The sequence below is a fragment of the Pipistrellus hanaki genome (assembly GCF_964339955.1).
Source record: "Pipistrellus hanaki genome assembly, chromosome: 11".
Lineage (NCBI taxonomy): Eukaryota > Metazoa > Chordata > Mammalia > Chiroptera > Vespertilionidae > Pipistrellus > Pipistrellus hanaki.
In genome coordinates this window covers 4328211-4349272 of record NC_140513.1, presented here as the reverse complement: position 1 = coordinate 4349272, position 21062 = coordinate 4328211, and the positions used below count along the sequence as shown (strand labels likewise).

Below are 21062 nucleotides of genomic sequence, written 5' to 3'. Positions count from 1 at the left end.
GAGTTTGCAAAAAAAATGAAAAATGTTTATTTTACCTTGCTTCAAACTCCAGAGAGAAGCCTTCTATCTCAAACTAATCCCATGAGACAGGAAAAAGGAGAGTCTAAAGTTAAAGGACCCGGCCTGGCCAGTGTTGTTCAGTGGTTGAGGGCCAATCCATGAGTCAGGAGGACACAGAACCCAGTCAGGGCACATACCCCCCACCCCTCTCCATCTCAGTGGGGGGCATGCAGGAGGCAGACTGATTCTCTGCCATCATTTGATGTTTCCATCTCTCCCTCTCCCTCTCCGAAATCAATAAAACCTTTTTTAAAAAGTTAAAGGGTCCGAATTCAAGCTGGCTCTGGGTAATAAAGTGTATAACTTAGTGGGTTTTAGTGTATTCACAAGGTCGTGCAATCATCACAACGATGGAATTTTACATTTTCATCACCCCCAAAAGAAAGTTTTATTCTTTTCCTCTTCATTCCTTCTCCATTCCCTTATGGCCCAGCCTCTGGTAACTTCATGTTTCTGAGGTTTTGTCATTCTGGACATTTCACATAAACGGGATTGTACAACGTGTAACTTTGTGACTGGCTTTCTTCACTTGGTATAATGTTTTCAAGGTTCCTCCCTGTTGTGTAGCACATATGTTAATGTACATCTGCGTTTAGACTTTCTGGCTATTCTGGGTAATGCCACTACGAACACTCAAGTTTTTGTATGAAGCACATTTCATTTCTCTTGGCTGTACAGAATACCTAGGAGGATCGCTGGGTCAAAGGGTAATTCTAACTTTTTGAAGAAACGCCTGACTTCCATAGCAGCTGCTACCCTTTAGGCTCCCACCAGCATCCTCCTCAATTCTACGTATTCCACTTGCTACCACAAGGGGGCTCCAGGCTGCTGCAGGCCGCTGGGCTGAAGTTCCCGCAGCGCCGGGCCCTCTGTTTACGCAGGCGCGCTGTAGGCCCGGCCCCGGAAGTGGGGCATACTGTCTTCCGGAGGCGGGGTTGCTGTGTACCACTGCGTGCACGCCCCGGAAGCGGAAGCGGGAGCTCGTTATCGCGCGGCTGATTCGAGGGCTTGTTTTTCTATCACAGCATCTTGGAAGAGCGGCCACAGGGCGGCCATGCCCTCCGAGGGGCGCTGCTGGGAGACCCTGCAGGCGCTGCGCAGTTCCGACAAAGGTCGCCTCTGCTACCACCGCGACTGGCTCCTGCGGGGCGAGGTGAGCACGGGGTCCTGAGGCGGCTGGAGCCCTCTGGCCGCCGCGCCGGCATCCCTGCGTCCTTCCTGACAATCAGCATCTGTTTCTTGACTCCCGTGTGTGCCCTAGGGTTCCCGCTCTCCCCAGCCTGTTCTAGCCGTCGGGGGAACGCTCCTTCCGAGGTGCTCTTTCTGAAGGCTTCGGGGCCACCCGCAGCCAGAGTAGGCGCCTCCGTCCATGTTGTCAAACAACCCTGGCCTCTCAGGGCCAGTGAATTTGCTGCCCGTGCTAGGTCCTCGCAGCTAGGAGGTGCAGATTTTGCAGTGGACGATTAATATGATGTATCGCTGCAAGTGAAGAATCACACACAAACTTGTCAATTTTTTATATCTTTTAAATATATTTTTATTGCCCTAACCAGTTTGGGCACGCGGACTGAAGGGTCCCAGGTTTGATTCCTTACGTACCTTACATTCTAGAGTAGGGGTGTCGAACTCAATCAGAGAACGGGCCAAAATCTAAAATCCAGCCTAAATCGCGGGCCGAATGGTTTACTGAACAGTCATAAACTGACAATGTCATAAACTGACAGCGGAGTGCAGTGATGACAGCGCGGTGCGGGCCACATTACAAGGCCTGGCGGGCTGGATTTGGCCCGCGGGCCTTGTGTTTGACATATGTGTTCTAGAGGCTGGGTCCCAGAATTGGTCTGTCTGGAAGACCGCAGAAATGATGATGGTTCTCAGGAAGTCGCAGCAGGCAGCTCACAGGGCTTCAGGCCATCTCAGTTGACCTGCCAGTTGAGCTTCTCATCTCCTTCTCTCTAGGATGTTTTAGAAGAATGTGTATCCACTCCCCAGCTCTCTTCTTACGCTGGATGGGTGGTAGATCATGTCCTTCCCCACACGCAAGAGAACCTGTCTCCCTCTGAGACGTCAGCCTCCTCGAGGTCCACTTCAGGCCTAGACCAACCTTCACTTGTCCCCAAGCTTCCCATCAGAAGCCTTGCCTTCTCGCCAGCATCCCCAGGAGCACCGGCAGCACCAGATGGAACCAAAGTAAGGTGTTCGGTGAGCTAAGGACAGAAGACGGTGGTTGCAAAGTTGAATGTGTAACATCATCACATGACAACACCTTTGCCCTGTATTGAGGAATGATTGTTTCTTGTAGCTGTTTGTAGGGACAATGTTGACAACATCACCCAGTGTGCTCCTTACGAAGACCTAGAGAGAGAGATTCCTCTCTATTCTTAGTCCTAAGAATAGTGACTAGCCGAAACCGGTTTGGCTCAGTGGGTAGAGCGTCGGCCTGCGGACTGAAAGTTCCCAGGTTCGATTCCAGTCAAGGACATGTACGTTGGTTGCGGCACATCCCTAGTAAGGGGATGTGCAAGAGGCAGCTGATAGATGATTCTCTCTCTTGGATGTTTCTAACTCTCTATTCCTTTCTTCCTCTTTATGAAAAATCAGTTAAAAAAAACAACAACACAATAGTGACTAATGTCATGAGCATTTTCACGTGAACCTTGCATCTGTTTAATTGGTACCTTGCTTCTGTTTAACTGGTAGAGTGCCCCTTTTTGTGCTGGCTGCTGGGGGTACAGGATAAAATTTAATCTGCGTTTAGGATTTACATAGCTCAGCATTAATTCTGTCTGAGTTTTCGCCTATTTTTTCGCTCTATTTTGTCACTGCCTTTGTTTCTCTCACTTAGAAAGTAAATTATTTTAGCCAGTTTGCCTCAGTGGCTAAAACGTAGGCCTGCAGACTGACAGGTCCCAGGTCCCATTCCGGTCAAGGGCACATGCCCAGGTTGCAGGCTGGATCCCCAGTAGGGGCATGCAGAAGGCAACCCACAATAATTCTCTCTCATCATTGCTGTTTCTATAAGAAAACCCAGTGAATTGTTATTGGTGGTGGTCTTTTTTGTTTTGTTGTTGTTTTGGCAGCATATTTTCAGAGTAGTTTGCCTGTGTACAATTCTCCCTTATCTGAGGTTTTGCTTTCCATGGTTTCAGTTACTGTGGTCAACTACAGTCTGAAACTATTAAATGGAAAAGTCCAGAAATAACAGTTCCTAAGTTTTTAGATGGTGCACCATTCTGAGTAACGTGATGAAATGCTGTGCCTCCCCGTCTGTCCTGCCTGGGGCAGGCCTCTCCCTTTGTCCAGCGTCTCCATGCTGTGTCTACTACCCGCCCATTAGTCACTGAGTAGCCATCCGCTCTCAGTATTGTAGTGCTTATGTTCAAGTAACTCTTTTTTTTTAATTTTTTTATTTAAATATATTTTATTGATTTTTTTTACAGAGAAGAAGAGAGAGGGATAGAAAGTTAGAAACATCGATGAGAGAAAAACATCGATCGGCTGCCTCTTGCACACCCCTTATTGGGGATGTGCCCGCAACCAACGCACATGCCCTTGACCAGAATCGAACCTGGGACCTTTCAGTCCACAGGCAGATGCTCTATCCACTGAGCCAAACCGGTTTCAGCTGTTCAAGTACCTCCTGTAATTGTCATGTTAACTTAACACTGTCCCCAGAGTGCAGGAGTAGGGATGTTGGCAATCTGGATGTACCACTGAGAAGCCATAAAGTGCCTCCTTTAAGCCAGAAGGTGAACGTTCTCAGCTTACTAAGGAAAGGGGGGAAATTGTGTGCTGTCATTGCTAGGATCCGTGGTCACACTGAATCTTCCATCCATTAAATTGTGACAAAGGAAAAAGAAATTCGTGCTAGCTTTGCTGTTGCATCTGAAACTGCAAAAGTTAATGACCACAGTGCATGATGAGTGTTCAGGTAGTAGGGAAAAGGCATATAATTTGCGGTGGATAACATGACCAGAAAGCTTGTTTGATTGATGCAGTGTGTTTTTATGTCAGAAGGTATTGAGCCTATATGAAGACAACAGATAGTAAGCAAGGGACCCCCTAAAATGAGCGACACCAGGCTATTTACTGCGTGTGAGGGATGGTTATACAACTTTAGGAATGGGTTTGGACCGAATAAGGGTGACTGTAGGTACACAGGAGCATGATTTATTTATCTATTTATTATTCTTTTAAGTTTTATTTATTGATTTGAGAAGGAGAGAAACATTGATTTGTTGTTCCACTTACGCATTCATTGGTTGATTCCTGTATGTTCTTTGACCGGGGATTGAACCTGCAACTTTGGTGTATTAGGATGATGCTCCAAGCACCTGAGCTACCCAGCCTGGGCTACCATTTGACCATTGTTGTTGTGGTTTTTTGGTGTGTGTGTGTGTGTGTGTGTGTGTGTATGTGTGTGTGTTTAATTGGGCAAGGAGGGGAGAGGGAGCGAGAGCCACACTGTCAGGGCAGTGATGCTCTGTTTTCTGTATGTCTCTGCTTGACATTATTTCTGACTTGATCCAGTTCTCAGACACATGGGGCCTTGCCTTTCCATCTCTCGATCCTGCCTAATGCTTTTTGGTTGCACTTTTTAGGAAGACTCAATATGGCAAGATGGCGGTTGATAGTACTAGACACACACCTTCTTAGGTTAGAGAGAGCCTCCTAGATCCCTTCATCAGAGAAATCCAAAGATGAGCTCTGGCCTCATTTGGCTCTGAGCCTCATTGCTGAAGTAGATCCTGGCTACCGGAGGCTCGAGGACTTTTTTTATTTTTTTTATTTTAAATATATTTTATTAATTTTTTTTACAGAGAGGAAGAGAGAGGGATAGAGAGTTAGAAACATCGATGAGAAAGAATCATCGACCAGCTGCCTCTCGCACATCCCCCACTGGGGATGTGTCTACAACCAAGGTACATGCCCCTGACCGGACCCTTCAGTCCGCAGGCCGATGCTCTATCCACTGAGCCAAACTGGTATTGGCAGGCTCGAGGACTTTGCTAGCTGGTCCCATGCCCCTGAGGCCAGGAAGGTGAAGGAATTGAGGATGGGGTTGCTCCATCCAGACCATCATAGAACGAATAGAGACTGTCAGAAAAAAAAGTGGGGAAATTTGCCGGGCAGATCAAAACACACAAGCAGAAAAGAAGTTGTTCCTTGTGCTTTGTGTATTTCTTTTTCTCAAGGAAAACAAATAGAACAAGGTCAGTATCAAGAAAGGCTCACTAGCCCTGACCGGTGTTGCTCAGTGGATAGAACATTGGCCTGTGGACTCAAGGGTCCCAGGTTCAATTCCAGTCAAAGGCATGTACCTTTGTTGCGGGCACATACCCAATAGGGAGTGTGCAGAAAGCAGCTGATCGATGTTTCTCTCTCATCGATGTTTCTAGTTCTCTAACCCTCTCCCTTCCTCTCTGTAAGAAATCAATAAGATATATTAAAAAGAAAAAGAAAAGCTCACTAGTTCTAACCTTTGTTTTGTTTTCATTGTTGTTTATAAGTAGGGATGTGGGTTTTGTCTTGAAGGGATGAAAGGATAACAGCAACTATACCATCTTAAACGCTTAATTTTTCCCTTTTGTGTCTGTGCAGGGCAAACATGAGTCCCAGCACACAGAACCGATGCTACTTCAGTCCTCCAGGGGCATCAAGGTGGAAGGCTGCATCCGGATGTACGAGCTGGTGCACAGGATGAAGGGGACAGTAAGTGACCCCAGGGAGCCGCGTTTAGGTGCAGTTCCTTAAGGTTTCTGCTGACCATCTGCCCTCCTGAGTGCTGGCAGCTGCTGATTCCTTCGTGGAGAAAGGGTAACATAGCAGCCGAGGGTAAGCTCTCTCAAGTCAAATCCAGTTTCAAATCCCCTTCTGTGTTCCATGAGACTTCAGGAAAACTGCATAGGCTCTCCTGGATTCCATTTCCTTCTCCAGAATTTGACGATGACCTGGGGTTATAAGATAAGGTTATACTGAGAAGATGGACCTTAGGCAGAAGTGGACGTGGCGGGAAATCTAGGCAGCGATAAGGATTGAGATTGAAATGTACATAGCAAGTTTATGATATTGGATAAAGGTTTTGGTAGATTGCTGCTGAGTTTGCAGATCCACCCAAAGGGGAGAGGTGACTGAGAGAGGTTCTGAGAAGTACGCAGATGGTGGCAGGCCCTTGGGCATGGGATAGAGTTAAGGACTGAGGGCGGGTATTCCGCAGGGTAAGGGGGCAAGGTGGTGGCGCAGCTCCTGCGAGCAAGTGCGGACCCCTTTCAGGAGGGGCTGCGGCTGTGGCAGGAGGAGCAGGAGCGGAAGGTGCGGGCCCTCTCTGAGATGGCATCTGAGCAGCTGAAGCGCTTCGATGAGCGGAAGGAGCTGAAGCATCACAAGGAATTCCAGGACCTGAGGGAAATGATGGAGAAGAGGTGAGTGCCCTGAGTTAGGCCTGGCATTGTCGGCAGGGTCAGCTGGGACTGGCAGTTTTAGGAAGAGAGAAAGCAGTTCAGGAAGCATCCCTGACGGACTGTCCATGCCTTTCGCATGCAGCTCCAGAGAAGCCCTGGGGCAGCAAGAGAAGCTGAGAGCTGAGCATCGCCACAGAGCAAAGGTCAGAGCCCGGCCGGTCTGCGGGGTTTCAGAGCCTGGGAGGGCCGTGTGGGGTTCCGGTGTCTGGCTGTAACCTGCCGAAGAGTCAGTTCTGGCAAACCCTCATGGAGGACCCGGCCCCTTTCTTGCCTCTGTGTGACTGACCCTGGCAGCCCTTTCCTGCTCTGGGTACGTCTATGAAATATGTAGCCCGCGTGGGGCTTAAGGATGTAGAAAGGAGGCCAGGAGCCCCTCCGAGAGAGTAACTCGGCAGCCCTTCCTGCAGATTCTCAACCTGAAGCTGTGGGAGGCGGAGCAGCAGCGCCTGAAGCAGGTGGAGCAGGAGCGGCTCCGCAGGGAGGAGGGCCAGGTCCGGCTCCGGGGCCTCTATGCCCTGCAGGAGGAGCTGCTGCACCTCAACCAGCAGCTGGACTCGGCGGGCCAGCACCGGGACCTGCAGGTGGACCTGCTGGCCCTGCGGAGCCGAGGCAACCAGCTTTGCGGCCTCATCTCGGGGATCATCCGGACCACGTCGGAGGTGAGGGGCGCGGGGCGCGGGGCTCTTCCGTCTGCAGAGTGTGTGTGTGTGTGTGTGTGTGTGTGTGTGTGTGTGTGATCCCATCCCTGATTGGGCTCATGGATAGAGTGTCTTATCTTAGGTTAAAAAGTTTGTGTTTTCTGCCGGGACCGGTTTGGTTCAGTGGATAGAGCGTCGGCTTGGGGACTGAAAGGTCCCAGGTTCGATTCCGGTCAAGGGCATGTACCTTGGTTGCGGGCATATCCCCAGTAGGGGGTGTGCAAGAGGCAGCTGATCGATGACTCTCTCTCATCGATGTTTCTAACTCTCTATCTCTCTCCCTTCCTCTCTGTACAAAATCAATAAAATATATTAAAAAAAAAAAAAAAAAAAAAAAAGTTTGTGTTTTCTGATTGCAAAATACTTTATTTCATTCATTCAGGAATGCATATTGAATGCCTGCTATACTTATGATCAATATTAAAAACTTCCAGTAATTTTTATTGCTTTTTTCAGTTAATGTATTTTGAACACATAACTACTCTAATTACTAAAATATTTCCATGTTTTCAAGGCACTGTTAAAACATCAATAAGTATCTGATGGGAGATGAAATTGGATATTTCCAACATATAACCATACCAAAATGGATTGTAAACAGCATGTCTGTACTTACCTGGCAGGGGAGATACCATGATCACGAAGGTGGTTTTCTCAGGGCGAGGCTTATCCACTGCATTCCGGATGTGCTGACCCCTGCGATTCTTCCCCCTCATCCCCCCAAAAAAGAAAAAAGCATTGGTGGACATTTAAGTTTCTATATTTTCACTATTGTGCATAACACTGCAGTGATACCATCTTTATTTATTTATTAAATATATTTTTATTGACTTCAGAGGGGAAGGGAGAGGGAGAGAGATGGAAACATCAATGATTAGAATCTTTGATAGGCTGCCTTCTGCATGCCCCCTACTAGGGATCGAGCCAGCAACATGTGGCCTTGACTGGAATCAAACTTGGGACCCTTCAGTCAGCAGGCCAACACTATCCACTGAGCCAAACCAGCTAGGGCCTGAGAGTTGAATTGTAATGTAAAACACTTTTAAATTAATTTAAACCTACATAGCAACACATAGCTACCTTATTGGACAGCACAGATCTAGGAGCTTGCTCGGATTTGTGTTTGATTGTTTTGGGCACACGAGAACTTCATAGGGTTAGTATGTATGTACCTGTTTTTGCACCATGCCAAAGGCATGTTCTGCCTGATGGCCTTTCCGCTTGTGACACTCAGGTCGGCAGTGGCTTCAGATACGGTCAGCTTTATCTTCCACCGTGAAGATCCCTGCGTGCCTTTACCAGTGGCCCAGTGGCCATTGCTGACCATTGTTTCATTAGAGGCAGCAGGTTTTACGTTTTTCTGAGTTTATTATTCTTTCTGGAATTCAACCACAAAGAAGAAACGCTCCCCATAAACTATTATCTTGAGGTGCGGCCTACAGAGGAAAGAAAGGGTAAACATTGGAGTCTCCCCCATCAGTTTCCAGCATAGTGAGTTGCTTTTCTAGTATTCTCCTACAGCGACTTAAGAGGGTTTTTCTTTTTTAAACTGTCATTAGGAACTTAGGAATTTAGGGGCAAAAAGATAAATCGCTCTGCTTCCATCCCACTAATGGAAAGATGAGCAAAGGACAGGACAGTGTATAAAAGCACAAATATAATTGTCTAACAGATTTGAAAATAAATTCAAAATCACCATTAATACATGGAATGCAGCCGAAACCAGTTTGGCTGAGTGGATAAGAGCGTCGGCCTGTGAACTGGAGGGTCCCAGGTTCGATTCCGGTCAAGGGCATGTACGTTGGTTGGGGGCACATCCCCAGTGGGGGGTGTGCAGGAAGCAACTGATGGATGTTTCTCTCTCATCAATGTTTTTAACTATCTTTCTCTCTATAAAAAACCAATCAAATATATTAAAAAAAAAAAAAAAAAAAAAAAGAACGGGAGGGTGAGGCTGGGTCAGGATCCAAATGGAGCCCTGGAGCCCAGGCCTTGCTCCAAAAAAAAAAAAATAATAATAATAATAATAATAATAATAATAATAAAATTTAAAAAAAATAAAAAATAAATTCATGGAATGCAAATGAAAACACCATATCATTTTTGTATAGACTGTTGTCACAACTGTTTAAAAAGTTTTTCCGTCCGGTGTTGGTGAGTGGATGTTGATGGGAAATTGGCGTTACCTGTATGAGAACTGGGTAGCAGTAAGTGTGATGAATGGTAAAACATTAGTACAACAGTTGTAAATTCTAGAACCACATTGGCTTGTGTAAGGTGTGACTCAGCCCCACAGGCTGCCTAGGGCGTAGCCACAAAGCTCTGCCCCTGTCGCCCTGCCAGAACGGCTTTCCCACGGCCGAGGACCAGGCTGTGGCCGAGAGAGCGCTGCAGGAGATGCGGGAGCTGCTGGCGGATGCCAGGGCGTGTGAGCACAAGAGGCGGCAGGAGGAAGAGGAGGCCCAGGTGAAGCGGCAGGAGTCACAGCTGCAGCAGCGGCCGGAGGTCCGCAAAGAGTGCCCCGCTCCCAGCCCGGACCCCGCAGGGAAGCGGAATGAAGGTGAGCTTCGGGTGGGCACGCTCCTTGTAAGTTCCAGGACACGCAAAGGAGCGAGAAGGTGTGTTGACTATCGGTTGATGTGGAGCCTGACTTCAGACTCCGGCACTTTCCATGAGGACTTGAAATTCTGTATCATTCTAATAGATATATTGTTCCAAGATATATTGCCACTAGTGGGTATTTTAAATAAATACGCACAAAATACATGCTTGTTAAAACAAGAGAATCAGTGTAGTGTAATGGTTGAGAATGCTGGCTTTGGAGCCAGATCAGTGGGAATCTAGTTTACTGCTTCCTAGCGCTGTGACCTTGGCAAATTGAGAAAAAACCTTTCCATGTCTGTTTGTTTATAAAATGAAGATGATAATAGTATCTGCTTCATGGATTAGACAGTAAAAGCAGGTAGTGCCTGCATAAGGTGATTAGAACAGTATCTGGTTCACAAGTGTTCAGCAAATACCAGCTATTATTACGAGAGCCTGTCTTTTATTCCTCAGACCTCCAGGTAAAGGTACAAGACAGTACAATGCAGTGGTACCAGCAGCTGCAGGAGGCCTCCCGTCAGTGTGTGCTGGCCTTCGAGGGACTGACCAGCAGCAAAGACAGTCAGGTAGGGAGGGGTGGGGGCGGGGAATTCCCTGGGCCTTGTGCCCTAGCTAGCAGGTCCCGTTCCCTAATCCAGCTCTTCAGAAAGCGAGCTGCCTTCTCTCGGTTCTCCCCTGGCAGGTCAAGAAGATCAAGATGGACCTCCAGAAGGCTGCCACTATCCCAGTGAGCCAGATCTCCACGATTGCAGGTTGGTCAGGGAGTGAAGAGCACGGCCCTTCGCCTGGTTTTGTTCCTCCTTAAGACTCCCCTTCTGATCTGTAAGGCTCCCACGGACAGTGCGTTGACTCCATGTTGACAGACCGGGCCTATATAAGGTGTATGCCTCCTATTTTGCTCTCCTTTGTTTCCTCTTCAGCACATAGAAGGTAATAATTATGTGTTTGGGGGCTCATTTTAAAAAATAAGCTGTAGCTCAATGGATAGAGCGACGGCCCATGGACCAAAGGGTCCCGGGTTCAATTCTGGTGAACAGTAAGTACCTTGATTGCAGGCTCCTCCCTGGCCAGGCCCTGGTCGGGGCATGTGCAGGAGGCAACCAATCCATGTGTTTCTCTTCCATCGATGTTTCTCTCTCTGTCCTTCCCTTTCTTCCACTTCCCTAAAAAGCAGTGGGAAAATATCCTTGAGTGAGACTTAACCGGAAATAAATAAATAAGTACCTGTAGGTGAATAGTGAATTGTTGAGAGTGGCTCTAACCTAAAATTGGAAGCCGCTGCGGAAAATACCGCTAAGGGGACCTAGGACGTGACTCAGATCCTTGGCTTTTGTCCTGCACCAGCTCTTCCAGACTCGAAGCCCGCCCTGCTAGCGCCCTAGCCCTCCTTCCTGTTCTCTCTGGAGACTGAGATGAGAGTAGGAACCGGACAGAGTTTGTGTAGAAACAGGTTTGTGTTTCATAGCGAGCGCTCTGGCTGTTGGAGCCTCCAGATGACAGAGCTGCTGCCCGGTGGCGGGGGCACATGTACAGCTGGGACTCCCGGGCCCTGGTTGACTGGTGGGCTAATCCGTTCTGCCCTTGAGAGGCTACATGAAGGGACTTACCTGCCATATCCCTGCCTGAAATTCTTTCTGGACCAGGGCAGGGTATAAATAAATAAATACGTATCACTTTCTGGAATTTAAAGTGCCTCGACCTTTGATAGCAAGCATCGGGGAGAGTGGCTCAACAGCCATCCTGCACCTTCTCTCCTCCTCCCCTCCCCCCTCCCCCGCTGGCTTATCCGCAGTCTTGACTCCTAAGTCGACCGGCCGCCTTGCCTCCTCTTTCATCAGGAAATCGAGACGACAGGTGTGAGCGCCTCCGGTGCCTGCCTTCACCTGTGCACAGCTGTACTTACCTCTCGGTCTCCTGTTTCAGAGGATGAGGTGTCCTGAGCCAGCTGCCCCGTCTGCCTCTGCCTTCATCCCCTCCCCTCCCCTTCCCGTCAAGGCTTTGCCGCAGCATTATGGCTTTGCCTCCTGTTTGAGGCGGAGTTGCTCCCTTTTTACGGGCTCCTTTTAACATGCCTGAGTCTCACACCCTAAAATCCAGTCCCTTGGACTCTACACTTCTGAGGAGGACTGGTCCTCCTCGCGGTTCCGTGCGGCCCTGGGCACTTTCCCTTTAGGAGACGCCATTCCTTTGGCTCCATCTCCGGTTCCTTGGTCTCCTGCCCTCGCCTCAGTACTCGGTGTTTCCGAGGGTTCTGCTCTCCCCTCACTTCTCCTCCTACATCCCTCCATGGCGTCCAGCATTACTGCCTGTGTGCGGAGGAATGACTCCCAAACCTGCCTCCTCCTCATCCAGCTCCTCGGAGCTCAGATGCTCCAGGACCAGCTGCCTGGGGGGCATCTGTGCGTGGATGGCTCTCGGATGCCTCAATGCAGCGTGTGGAGGTCTGAGCTTGTCACTTCCTGAGGCCTGGTTTTCGCCCCTTTGTGCTGAGTAATCAGTTGTGTGTCTGGTCACCCTGGCTGGCACCTGGAAGGCAGCCCGGACTGCCGCCTCTAGTTCGTTCTCCATGTCTAATAAGGGCACATTATTTAAGTGATTGGGAGCATGGTGGGGTGTTTTCTAAGCTGGTGACGCCATGTTAATTTAATCCTCACCGAGGATATTTTTCCGTTGATTTTTAGAGAGAGGAAAAGACAGAAACATCGATGTGAGAGAAAAAACATCAGTTGGTTGCCTCCTGCACGAGCCCCAACCAGGGCTCAGGCTGGGGAGGAGCCTGCAACCGAGGTACATGCCCTTAAATGGAATCGAACCCAGGACCCTTTGGTCCACAGGCCGACACTTTATCCACTGAGCCAAACCAGCTAGGGCATTGGCCGGTCAGTTTGAGAATTAGTTCATTCCCAAATAAGGGATTCCTATGCAATAGTATGCTTTGTGGACTTTTTGCATTCCCCCCAATGTGTGTTTGATTCTCGTGCACTTTCTGCACCGTATTTTGTCCTTAGGCTCTGAAATTCCATAGGATTTACGTAGCTTTCTTCTGCAAAATAGATTGACTTAAGTCACTTTGTCTCTTTCATACCCAGGCTCCAAGCTGAAGGAGATCTTCGACAAGATCCACAACCTACTCTCTGGAAAACCTGTTCAATCTGGCGGGCGCTCCGTGTCCGTCACACTGAACCCGCAGGGCCTGGACTTCGTCCAGTACAAGCTGGCGGAGAAGTTCGTGGTGAGAAGCCTTATGGCAGAGGGACGGGAAGAGGGGCTGGTGCGCAGCGCTCAGTTCTCCGTGTTAACGTCGCCCCCTCTCTGCGGGCAGAGGCAAGGCGAGGAGGAGGTGGCCTCCCACCACGAAGCGGCCTTTCCCATCGCCGTGGTGGCGTCCGGCATCTGGGAGCTGCACCCGAGGGTGGGGGACCTCATTCTGGCTCACCTGCACAAGAACTGCCCGTACTCCGTCCCCTTCTACCCGGCCTTCAGGGAGGGCATGGCCTTGGAAGACTATCAGAGGTAAGCTGTGCTCCTGACCGGCCCCAGGGCGATTCGCGAAGTAGAAATAGAATTTCTGTTCCTCCTCCTCACAGCTTTTGTGTGTCTTGAATGTTATGTCAGAAAATGCAGTGTTTTCCATGCAAACTGGACAGTTTTGGGAACTTGTGGATTTAGGCGCCAATAATCAATACAGTTTAGTGGAAAGAACAATGGATCTGGAGTCCACGAGTCTTGGAACTTTATCCCTTGTCTTTGAATAACTTTGCAAAGTGGACAAGTAATTTTACCTCTGTGGGTGTCATTGTCCTTATTAGTATATGATATGATATGATATGATGACCTGTGAGTTCACCTCACAGGACTTGTATGATGCACAGCTTTGAAATGGATGTGAGTCTTTTACAAACGCAATAATGTGCAATAATGTATTAATAATATGTTACTTTTAGCCATGAAACGAAATCTCTGCCTTGTCCCTCTCATTTTGACCATGTCCCACTGAATCTTTCCATCCCACTTAGAATGCTCGGCTACCAAGTGAAGGACTCCAAGGTGGAGCAGCAGGACAACTTTCTAAAGCGCATGTCCGGGATGATGCGTCTCTATGCCGCCATCATCCAGCTCCGATGGCCGTATGGAACGCGGCAAGAGGTACGAGAAAAGGCTTACTGCTGAAACCGGTTTGGCTCAGTTATTGAGCGTGGCCTGCGGACTGAAAGGTCCCGGGTTCGATTCTGGTCAAGGGCATGTACCTTGGTTGCGGGCACATCCCCAGTAGGGGGTGTGCAAGAGGCAGCTGATCGATGATTTTCTCTCATCGATGTTTCTAACTCTCTCTCCCTCTCTCTTCCTCTCTGAAATCAATTATATATATGTACATATATATATACCAAGAGTTTTCTCTCTGTGTCTTTCACAGGATTCTTATATATATATATATATATAAATAAAAACAGAGTTTATTTGGCTTTGGTTGTTGCTGTCCTGCTGCATGTGCTTGGGTTAGAGATGTGGCCTCATGTCCACTTGGGAATGGCTGGGTGGTAACAGGGAGTGTAGCTCTTAACAAAGTGAGATCAAATCATAACCGAGCTTCTCTCCTCCCAGGCTCACCCTCACGGCTTAAACCATGGCTGGCGCTGGTTGGCACAGATACTCAACATGGAGCCCCTGTCAGACGTGACAGCCACCCTCCTCTTTGACTTCTTGGAGGTACACAGTGCAGTTACCACAGTGGTTGAAACAGCCTTGGGGCTCTGCGTGACATGAGTGGGGAAGCAATATAGACGTGGGGGTGCCGGTGAACACAGAGGGGCTAGTGTCAGGTTTTCCTGAGTCCTACGGCAAGCCCAGCTTCCTCCCCACGGGACTTGTCTTCTCCGTGGATGTCTTCTCCTTGTAAAGAATGGGGACTGTACATCCCAGAACAGTGAAAAGCGGAACAGGTGTAGGGACAGAAAGTGACTCCCAGGACCAAGGGTAAGAGAGACTGTTGGATCTCATGAGGGTCTCGAACCAGGAACTGGGATGTCACCAGGTACCAAGAGTTTTCTCTCTGTGTCTTTCACAGGATTCTTCCTGCCACTTGCCGCGTTCTTGCTCTCCAGGCCGACTTTCTCTAGTTCTCTGTACACAGTGAAGGCCTACATCCCTCAGTCTTGGTGTGGCCACCCAGTCTAGGGGGACTGGTATCCCGCCATTGCCATTTGTAATTCTCAGAACAGAAAATATACTTAAACAGCTTGAGTCAGGTGTCTCCTCATCCAGAAGGCTCTCTAGAGTCACTTACAAGAGGCCACCCCTCTAACGTGAGAGGAAGGTTTGTGTTGAAAGGAGACGCTGCTTAAAGAAAGAAGGCACAAGCTGCCGGCCATAAATCCCGGGCCATTTGGCCTTGAGATGCCAGTGGTTTCTAATCGCCTTAAAGCTCCTGAAGTCACAGTTCGCGAACAGCGACCCTGAGTCGTTGAGAACACAGTGGGACTCTGTGTCCTCTGCTTACTAAGGTTGGGGGTGTGCCAGCCCTTTCGACAGGCTTACGTGCAGTACAATAAATCAGAGGAGACTAGTTAGTGGAGTTTGGTTCATGTTAATACCTGGTAGGCTGGTTAAATGGAGGTTTGCCGTCCAGAGAGAGATGCTTCAGAAGAAAATTGTATTTTTTCATTTATTCCCTTGGTCGCCAGCTCCGGGCCATTCTGTGGCTGAAATTCTGGACAGGAGTGGAAGGCCAGGCCGATTGTGGTTTCCGGATCTCTCGGAGGAGTTGACCTTTCATTCTCTGCCTGTCTTTCCCCCTAGGTGTGTGGGAATGCCCTCATGAAGCAGTACCAGGCCCAGTTCTGGAAGATGATGCTCCTCATCAAAGAGGACTACTTCCCCAGGTATTAGCCTTGTTGAGCAGACACCAGGGATTCGGAAGGTAGAACTCAGGACACCAGACACCCCTGGGTGCTGTTACATGCTGGTTTGCCTTGGTTCAAAACATCTGCATTAAGTGTGACATCCCCTACTCCAATCCTGCTCTTTGATATCTAAATAAACTTTTTATTTTAAATATCTTTTTAATGATTTCAGAGAGGAAGGGAGAGGGAGAGAGAGAGAGGGAAACGTCAATGATGAGAGAGAATCATTGATTGGCTGCCTCCTGCACACACCTCCAGTGGGGATCAAGCCTGCAACCCTGGCATATGCCCTGACTGGGAATCGAACCGTGACCTTCCGGTTCATAGGTTGATGCTCAACCACTAAGCCATGCCGGCCGGGCTGAACTCTGTAACAGAGTCTCTCTCTTGTTGGCTAAATGAAAAATGAATAGGAAAATCTTGGATTCAGCTACCTGACATTTTTTAAAATTCTATTCTTTTCCACACCCCCAGGTAATCTGGGGATGGTGATTACATGCAGTTTTGAATTAAACCAAGGAGTCAAACCCCCTCAATAAGTCAGTTAAAAAAACTGACTTACCATTTAATTTGCTTGACCCTGGTGTGGCGTTCAGCTTTAAGTTCCCTTCTCATTCCTCTCATCTCATTGGCGTTTCACACGGGGAAAGGCCCTGACAGCCCATCCCACCGATCACAGGGAGGAGGAGTGCCCTCTCCTTCACCCCGTGTTCGGGAAGAAGGCTGGGACCATTGGGAAGAGCGACGGCATCCTTAGTCTAGAACAGTGGTCACCAGCTGGCGGTCCGTGAGGTCTGAAAGGTTGGCAACCGCGGGTCTGGAAGAGTCTTTGTGAGTCACTGGGCCATGCCCTGGCCCTGGCTCCTTTCCAGGAAATAGGTGTCACTCACCACGTGTCGTCTTTCCGTTCCTACAGGATTGAAGCCATTACCAGCTCGGGACAGATGGGTTCCTTCATCCGCCTCAAGCAGTTCTTGGAGGTAAGACGCCCCAGAACCACACATCCCAAACGGGTGTTGGCCTCGACGAGCCTCTGCCTGACAGGTCTTGGACTCCAGGCTCTCTGATTGCAGTCTCTTCTTGATTTTTCCAAACCCTACTTGTTTGTCCATAAATTCCCCAGAACCTTGAAGACTGCCATTTCTCCTTCCTGCATGCCATTGCCCGTCGGGAAGCTCCCTAAGAGAGGAATAAAACCTGTCCAACGAGTCCTGTCTCACCAGTCCATTTTGGCATGGTGGCCAAGGTTCTTCTCTTTAAAAAAGAAAAAAAAAAAAAAAGGAAAATTTTTAAAATTGATTTTAGAGAAGAGGGGAGAAGAAGAGAGAGAGATAGAAACATCAGTGATGAGAGAGAATCATTGATTGGCTGCCTCCTGCATGCCCCCGACTCGAGCTGAAACCTGGACATGTGTCCTGTCCAGGAATCGAACCGTGAACTCTTGGTTCATAGGTCCACGCTCAACCACTGAGCCACGCCAGTCGGGCCCAGTCTCAGGTCTGGGGAGATGGTGAGTTTCTCCACAAGAACAGACTGAACTTTCAGCCAGACTCCTCATATTTCTCAGCAGTTAACATTTGTAAGCAGTTAGTGTTGACAGATAACAGGACTCTGGTATGTCTGCCGACACAGCCCACTGACTTCCGGTTCCCAGGAGCCAGTTGGAAAACCAGCAATATTGAAAGGTGGGCCAGGCAACGGGAGACAGAGAGGGCAGGCAGAATGATAGCATAGCATTTGTCTTCGGCTGCACTTCATGCAGAAATAAGTCTTAGATACAGCCACACGCCATCGCCTTTTCCTTTGAGCACTGTTCTGTGGGGCCTGAGCTTGCTGTCCCTCAGGGTTTCTTCTAATTGTTAAGCGTTGGAAGCAGTGTTAACAGAAAGTCATTGTTTTCTTCCTCTTCCTCTGACCAGAAATGTTTGCAGCGCAAGGAGATTCCTGTCCCCAAGGGCTTTCTGACTTCCTCCTTCTGGCGCTCCTGAGGCCGCTCCACACCCACCATCACCGCTCCACACCCACCATCACCGCTCCTCACCCACCATCACCGTTTGTCGCAGAAGTGCCATAATAAAGCAACTGAACATAGCTGTGTTTGAGAGAGCAATGGCAGACTTAGAAACCTACCGCTATGTATTTTTATACATTTATGCCTTGTGACTAGGGAAGGTTTTCCTGGGTCACAAAAGTCTAGGTGGTCTGATGACTCCTCAAGGGATCCACACGACAGAATAAATGGCTTTGGCCTTCTTACTTTGGCAAACGTTTTGAGTGTTTAGCACTTGATGCCACTGTTTCATTACCTTTCTGTCTCACTCTTCCAGAAAGGAGGTGGTACCTGAGCGGTTCACGCTGAGCTGAAGTGAGCCCCCCCACTTGCGAGTGTCCCCTGGGAGTTGAGGCCCGAATCCTTCCATATGGATCTGAGCTGTGGCTGCTTTGCCTTTCTCAGCTTGTGACGTAATTAACAATTCAGAGGAATTGCCTGAGGTAGAGATGGACTCTGTCCTAAATGGCATTGAGGGTCGCCTAGCATCTGGGGTTAGGACCTGCCACGTGTCGTGTTGCACCAAAAGCACTGTTTGCCCTCTTACTGGAATTCAGTGCCCGGATGACAAGAGATGCATGAACCAGGGCAGGTGCCTTCTCTGTGTGTGTGTGTCTCAGTTTGAAGAACATGGGCTGAGATGGAGCTGGCCACGTTATGCATGAGCTGAGCATCCAGAATCAGTGACTTGGAGGTTAAACAGGGATGTTAGGAATTGAGAACTGCTTTATTGTTATTGTTTTACTTGTTCTGACTTATGAATGATGATAAATTTGCCTGACTAAACCCACCACAAAAATCCAAAGCTTGGCTTTTCGGATAAGAGTCGAGATTTGCGTATGGAAAGATCACTGCCTTTTATAAAAGCTGCGGAGGCAGCGGCCCGGTCACTTCCTCCTTAACTGTCGTGTGTGGGGAGTGGGGTGTTTGCGGAGACTCCCTGGTTCTGTTGTAGTGACCTGTCTGTCAACTGTTTACTTTGGTGCCAAAACATAAGTAATAAAGCTTGAGTTTTAAAAATCCATTGCTGGTATCTAGTTGGTTCAATATGATCAACTCCTGTGCCCTGAGCTGTTCAATCACTGGGGCGTGGTAGCGCCAAGTCTGGGTATAGAGAAGCACACATTTTTTCCTTTTTTGCCTTATCGACCTTTACCTTGGGAAAAGTGGCCCTTTTAAAAAAAATTATACAGCAGCAACTGATTCTGTTTTATCTAGCAGAAATGGAAAAATTACTAAAGATTTGCAATGTGGACACAATGGAATGAACGATGGGAGACGTGGGCTCAATTCACTTAAGGTTTTGTGGCCGTGGGTAGGCCTCTCACCCTCTCTGAGCCCCACGATCCCCACCTGCAAAACTCAATTGGCTTCGTCAGCACATCAGTAGGTTTCAAATTGTGTTCGTAGCAGAGTCTCAGCAGCGCTCGCAGCCTGTGTGTCATGGCCACTGACCTCAGCCGGCCTCTCTTTTCCTGTGCGGTACAGTCAGCAGCATGTTCTAAGCATCATGGCAGGGGACAGGTTGGGAAGCACGGATGCGGGATGAAGCTCCGCCCTGTAGCTAGTCAGCACATGGAGGCTTTTATGCAAAGTTTCTTTAAGATACCACTGCCATCTGCTGGGAAATTGTCCTATTCGTAACTGAAAATCTGTGACTAGCAGGCAAATGGTGCAGCTCACATTTTGCTCCTTTAATATATACTATATTTATTGATTTTTCACAGAGAGGAAGAGAGAGGGATAGAGAGTTAGAAACATCAATGAGAGGGAAACATCAACCAGCTGCCTCCTGCACGCCCCCCACCGGGGATGTGCCCGCAACCAATGTACATGCCCCTGACTGGAATCGAACTTGGGACCCTCCAGTCCGCAGGCCGACGCTCTATCCACTGAGCCAAACCAGTTTCGGCAGCCTTCTTGCTTTCTGTGCTAGGTGTGGTGGGGTTCTCTGTCAGGCTGTGTGTGGGAAAGTTCCTCCACCAAAAATTTAGCGTGAGAAGGCAGTGGACAGCCTGACCGCCAAGGTCTCTGCTCCTTTGAACCACTCCATGGAGAGCACTTCTGATGCTGGAGTGTTCTGCCTCTAGACCTGTTTAACAGCAGCTTGCTCGTGTCATTCAATGCTTGGTATTCCTCACGGGTTCTTGAGGGGAAACCAAGAAGAGGCATTTGGGAGGCCAGGTTTTTGATACACCCTGATGGTGTCACCTTCAGGGATAGTGACTGCCAATAGATGCAACTCCTGATGGGCAGCAGCATCAGATTCCTTAGAGTAGAACACTGGAGGACTGCATTCTGTTCTTAAGTTCAAGTACTCACTTGCCTGCTTGCTTCCTTGCAGGTTTGACCTCACTTCTCAGGCAGCGTGCCCATATTGTTGGTATGGCATTGTCCTACATCATTCTATTTTTTTTTATTTCTCCCCCTCCCTCTCCCCTGTCCTACATCATGTTAAAGCAAGTGTGATGATCTGAAAATTCAAAACCCTACACATTCCTTGAATAGAGGAATGGAGTTCTGGGGATGTTCACCCAGGCACTGAGCGCTTCCCCCACTTCTCAAGCTTCCTCTGACGATAGCAGTGACATCATGAAGTTTGGGTGTCTTCTCTCTCAGCTGGGACACCCCAAAGAGCCCCAGACCTTCACACAGGGGCCTTATCGGGCCTGCAAATTCATCCCCTGTGGTCTGTTCCACCTAATGAGTTTCTGATACTGATTTCCTGTGGGTCTGCAGAAAACAGATGAGAGCTGCAGTCTTCAGGCCGGGAGATGGATTTACAAAAACACCAATTTTAAAAGAATTGATCCTCTAGGTTACAGCCAGGCTTTCTTTCCAAAAAAATAATTACTTTATACAGATGACGTATCCAAGAAGCTTATTTTTCTTAGCGCCTTCAGGACAATTATACTAACTGTACTATGCGATCCTGCGCCAGAAAAAATGCCTTCTTGTGTGTTTGTCCTATAAAGGACATTGGGACAATGGCAAAACTTGAATAAGGTCTATGTATGTTAGGTACTGATATTATGTCAACATTAATTTCCTGACTTCTATGATTGTACTCTGCTTATAAAAATGAATGTTTTTGTTCTTCAGAAATAAACATGAAATACCTGAGGTAACTGGCATGATATCTGCAACTTATTCTCAAATTATTTGGGGCAGGAGGTGAATGAGTGCCTAGGTGTGTGTGTGTGTGTGTGTGTGTGTGTGTGTACACTTAAGTATATAATGCATAGAATAATAAAGGACATGTGGTCAAATGTTAACAAATTGGGGAATC

The 21062-nt window shown here is 48.4% G+C and overlaps 1 protein-coding gene across 1 annotated transcript; it reads left to right on the top strand.

Annotated features, from left to right (window-relative positions):
* The first annotated feature begins 1022 nt into the window (after window positions 1–1022).
* Window positions 1023–20901, top strand: GLE1 (GLE1 RNA export mediator). Its single transcript, XM_084899891.1, has 16 exons — window positions 1023–1213; window positions 2020–2250; window positions 5662–5772; window positions 6334–6482; window positions 6604–6664; window positions 6929–7180; window positions 9563–9779; window positions 10277–10389; window positions 10506–10575; window positions 12913–13055; window positions 13146–13336; window positions 13840–13969; window positions 14426–14530; window positions 15620–15702; window positions 16640–16703; window positions 17643–20901. The coding sequence occupies exons 1-16, from the start codon at window positions 1115–1117 to the stop codon at window positions 17709–17711; spliced, it is 2088 nt and encodes a 695-aa protein (XP_084756017.1). The 5' UTR covers window positions 1023–1114; the 3' UTR covers window positions 17712–20901.
* The last annotated feature ends 161 nt before the right edge of the window (window positions 20902–21062 follow it).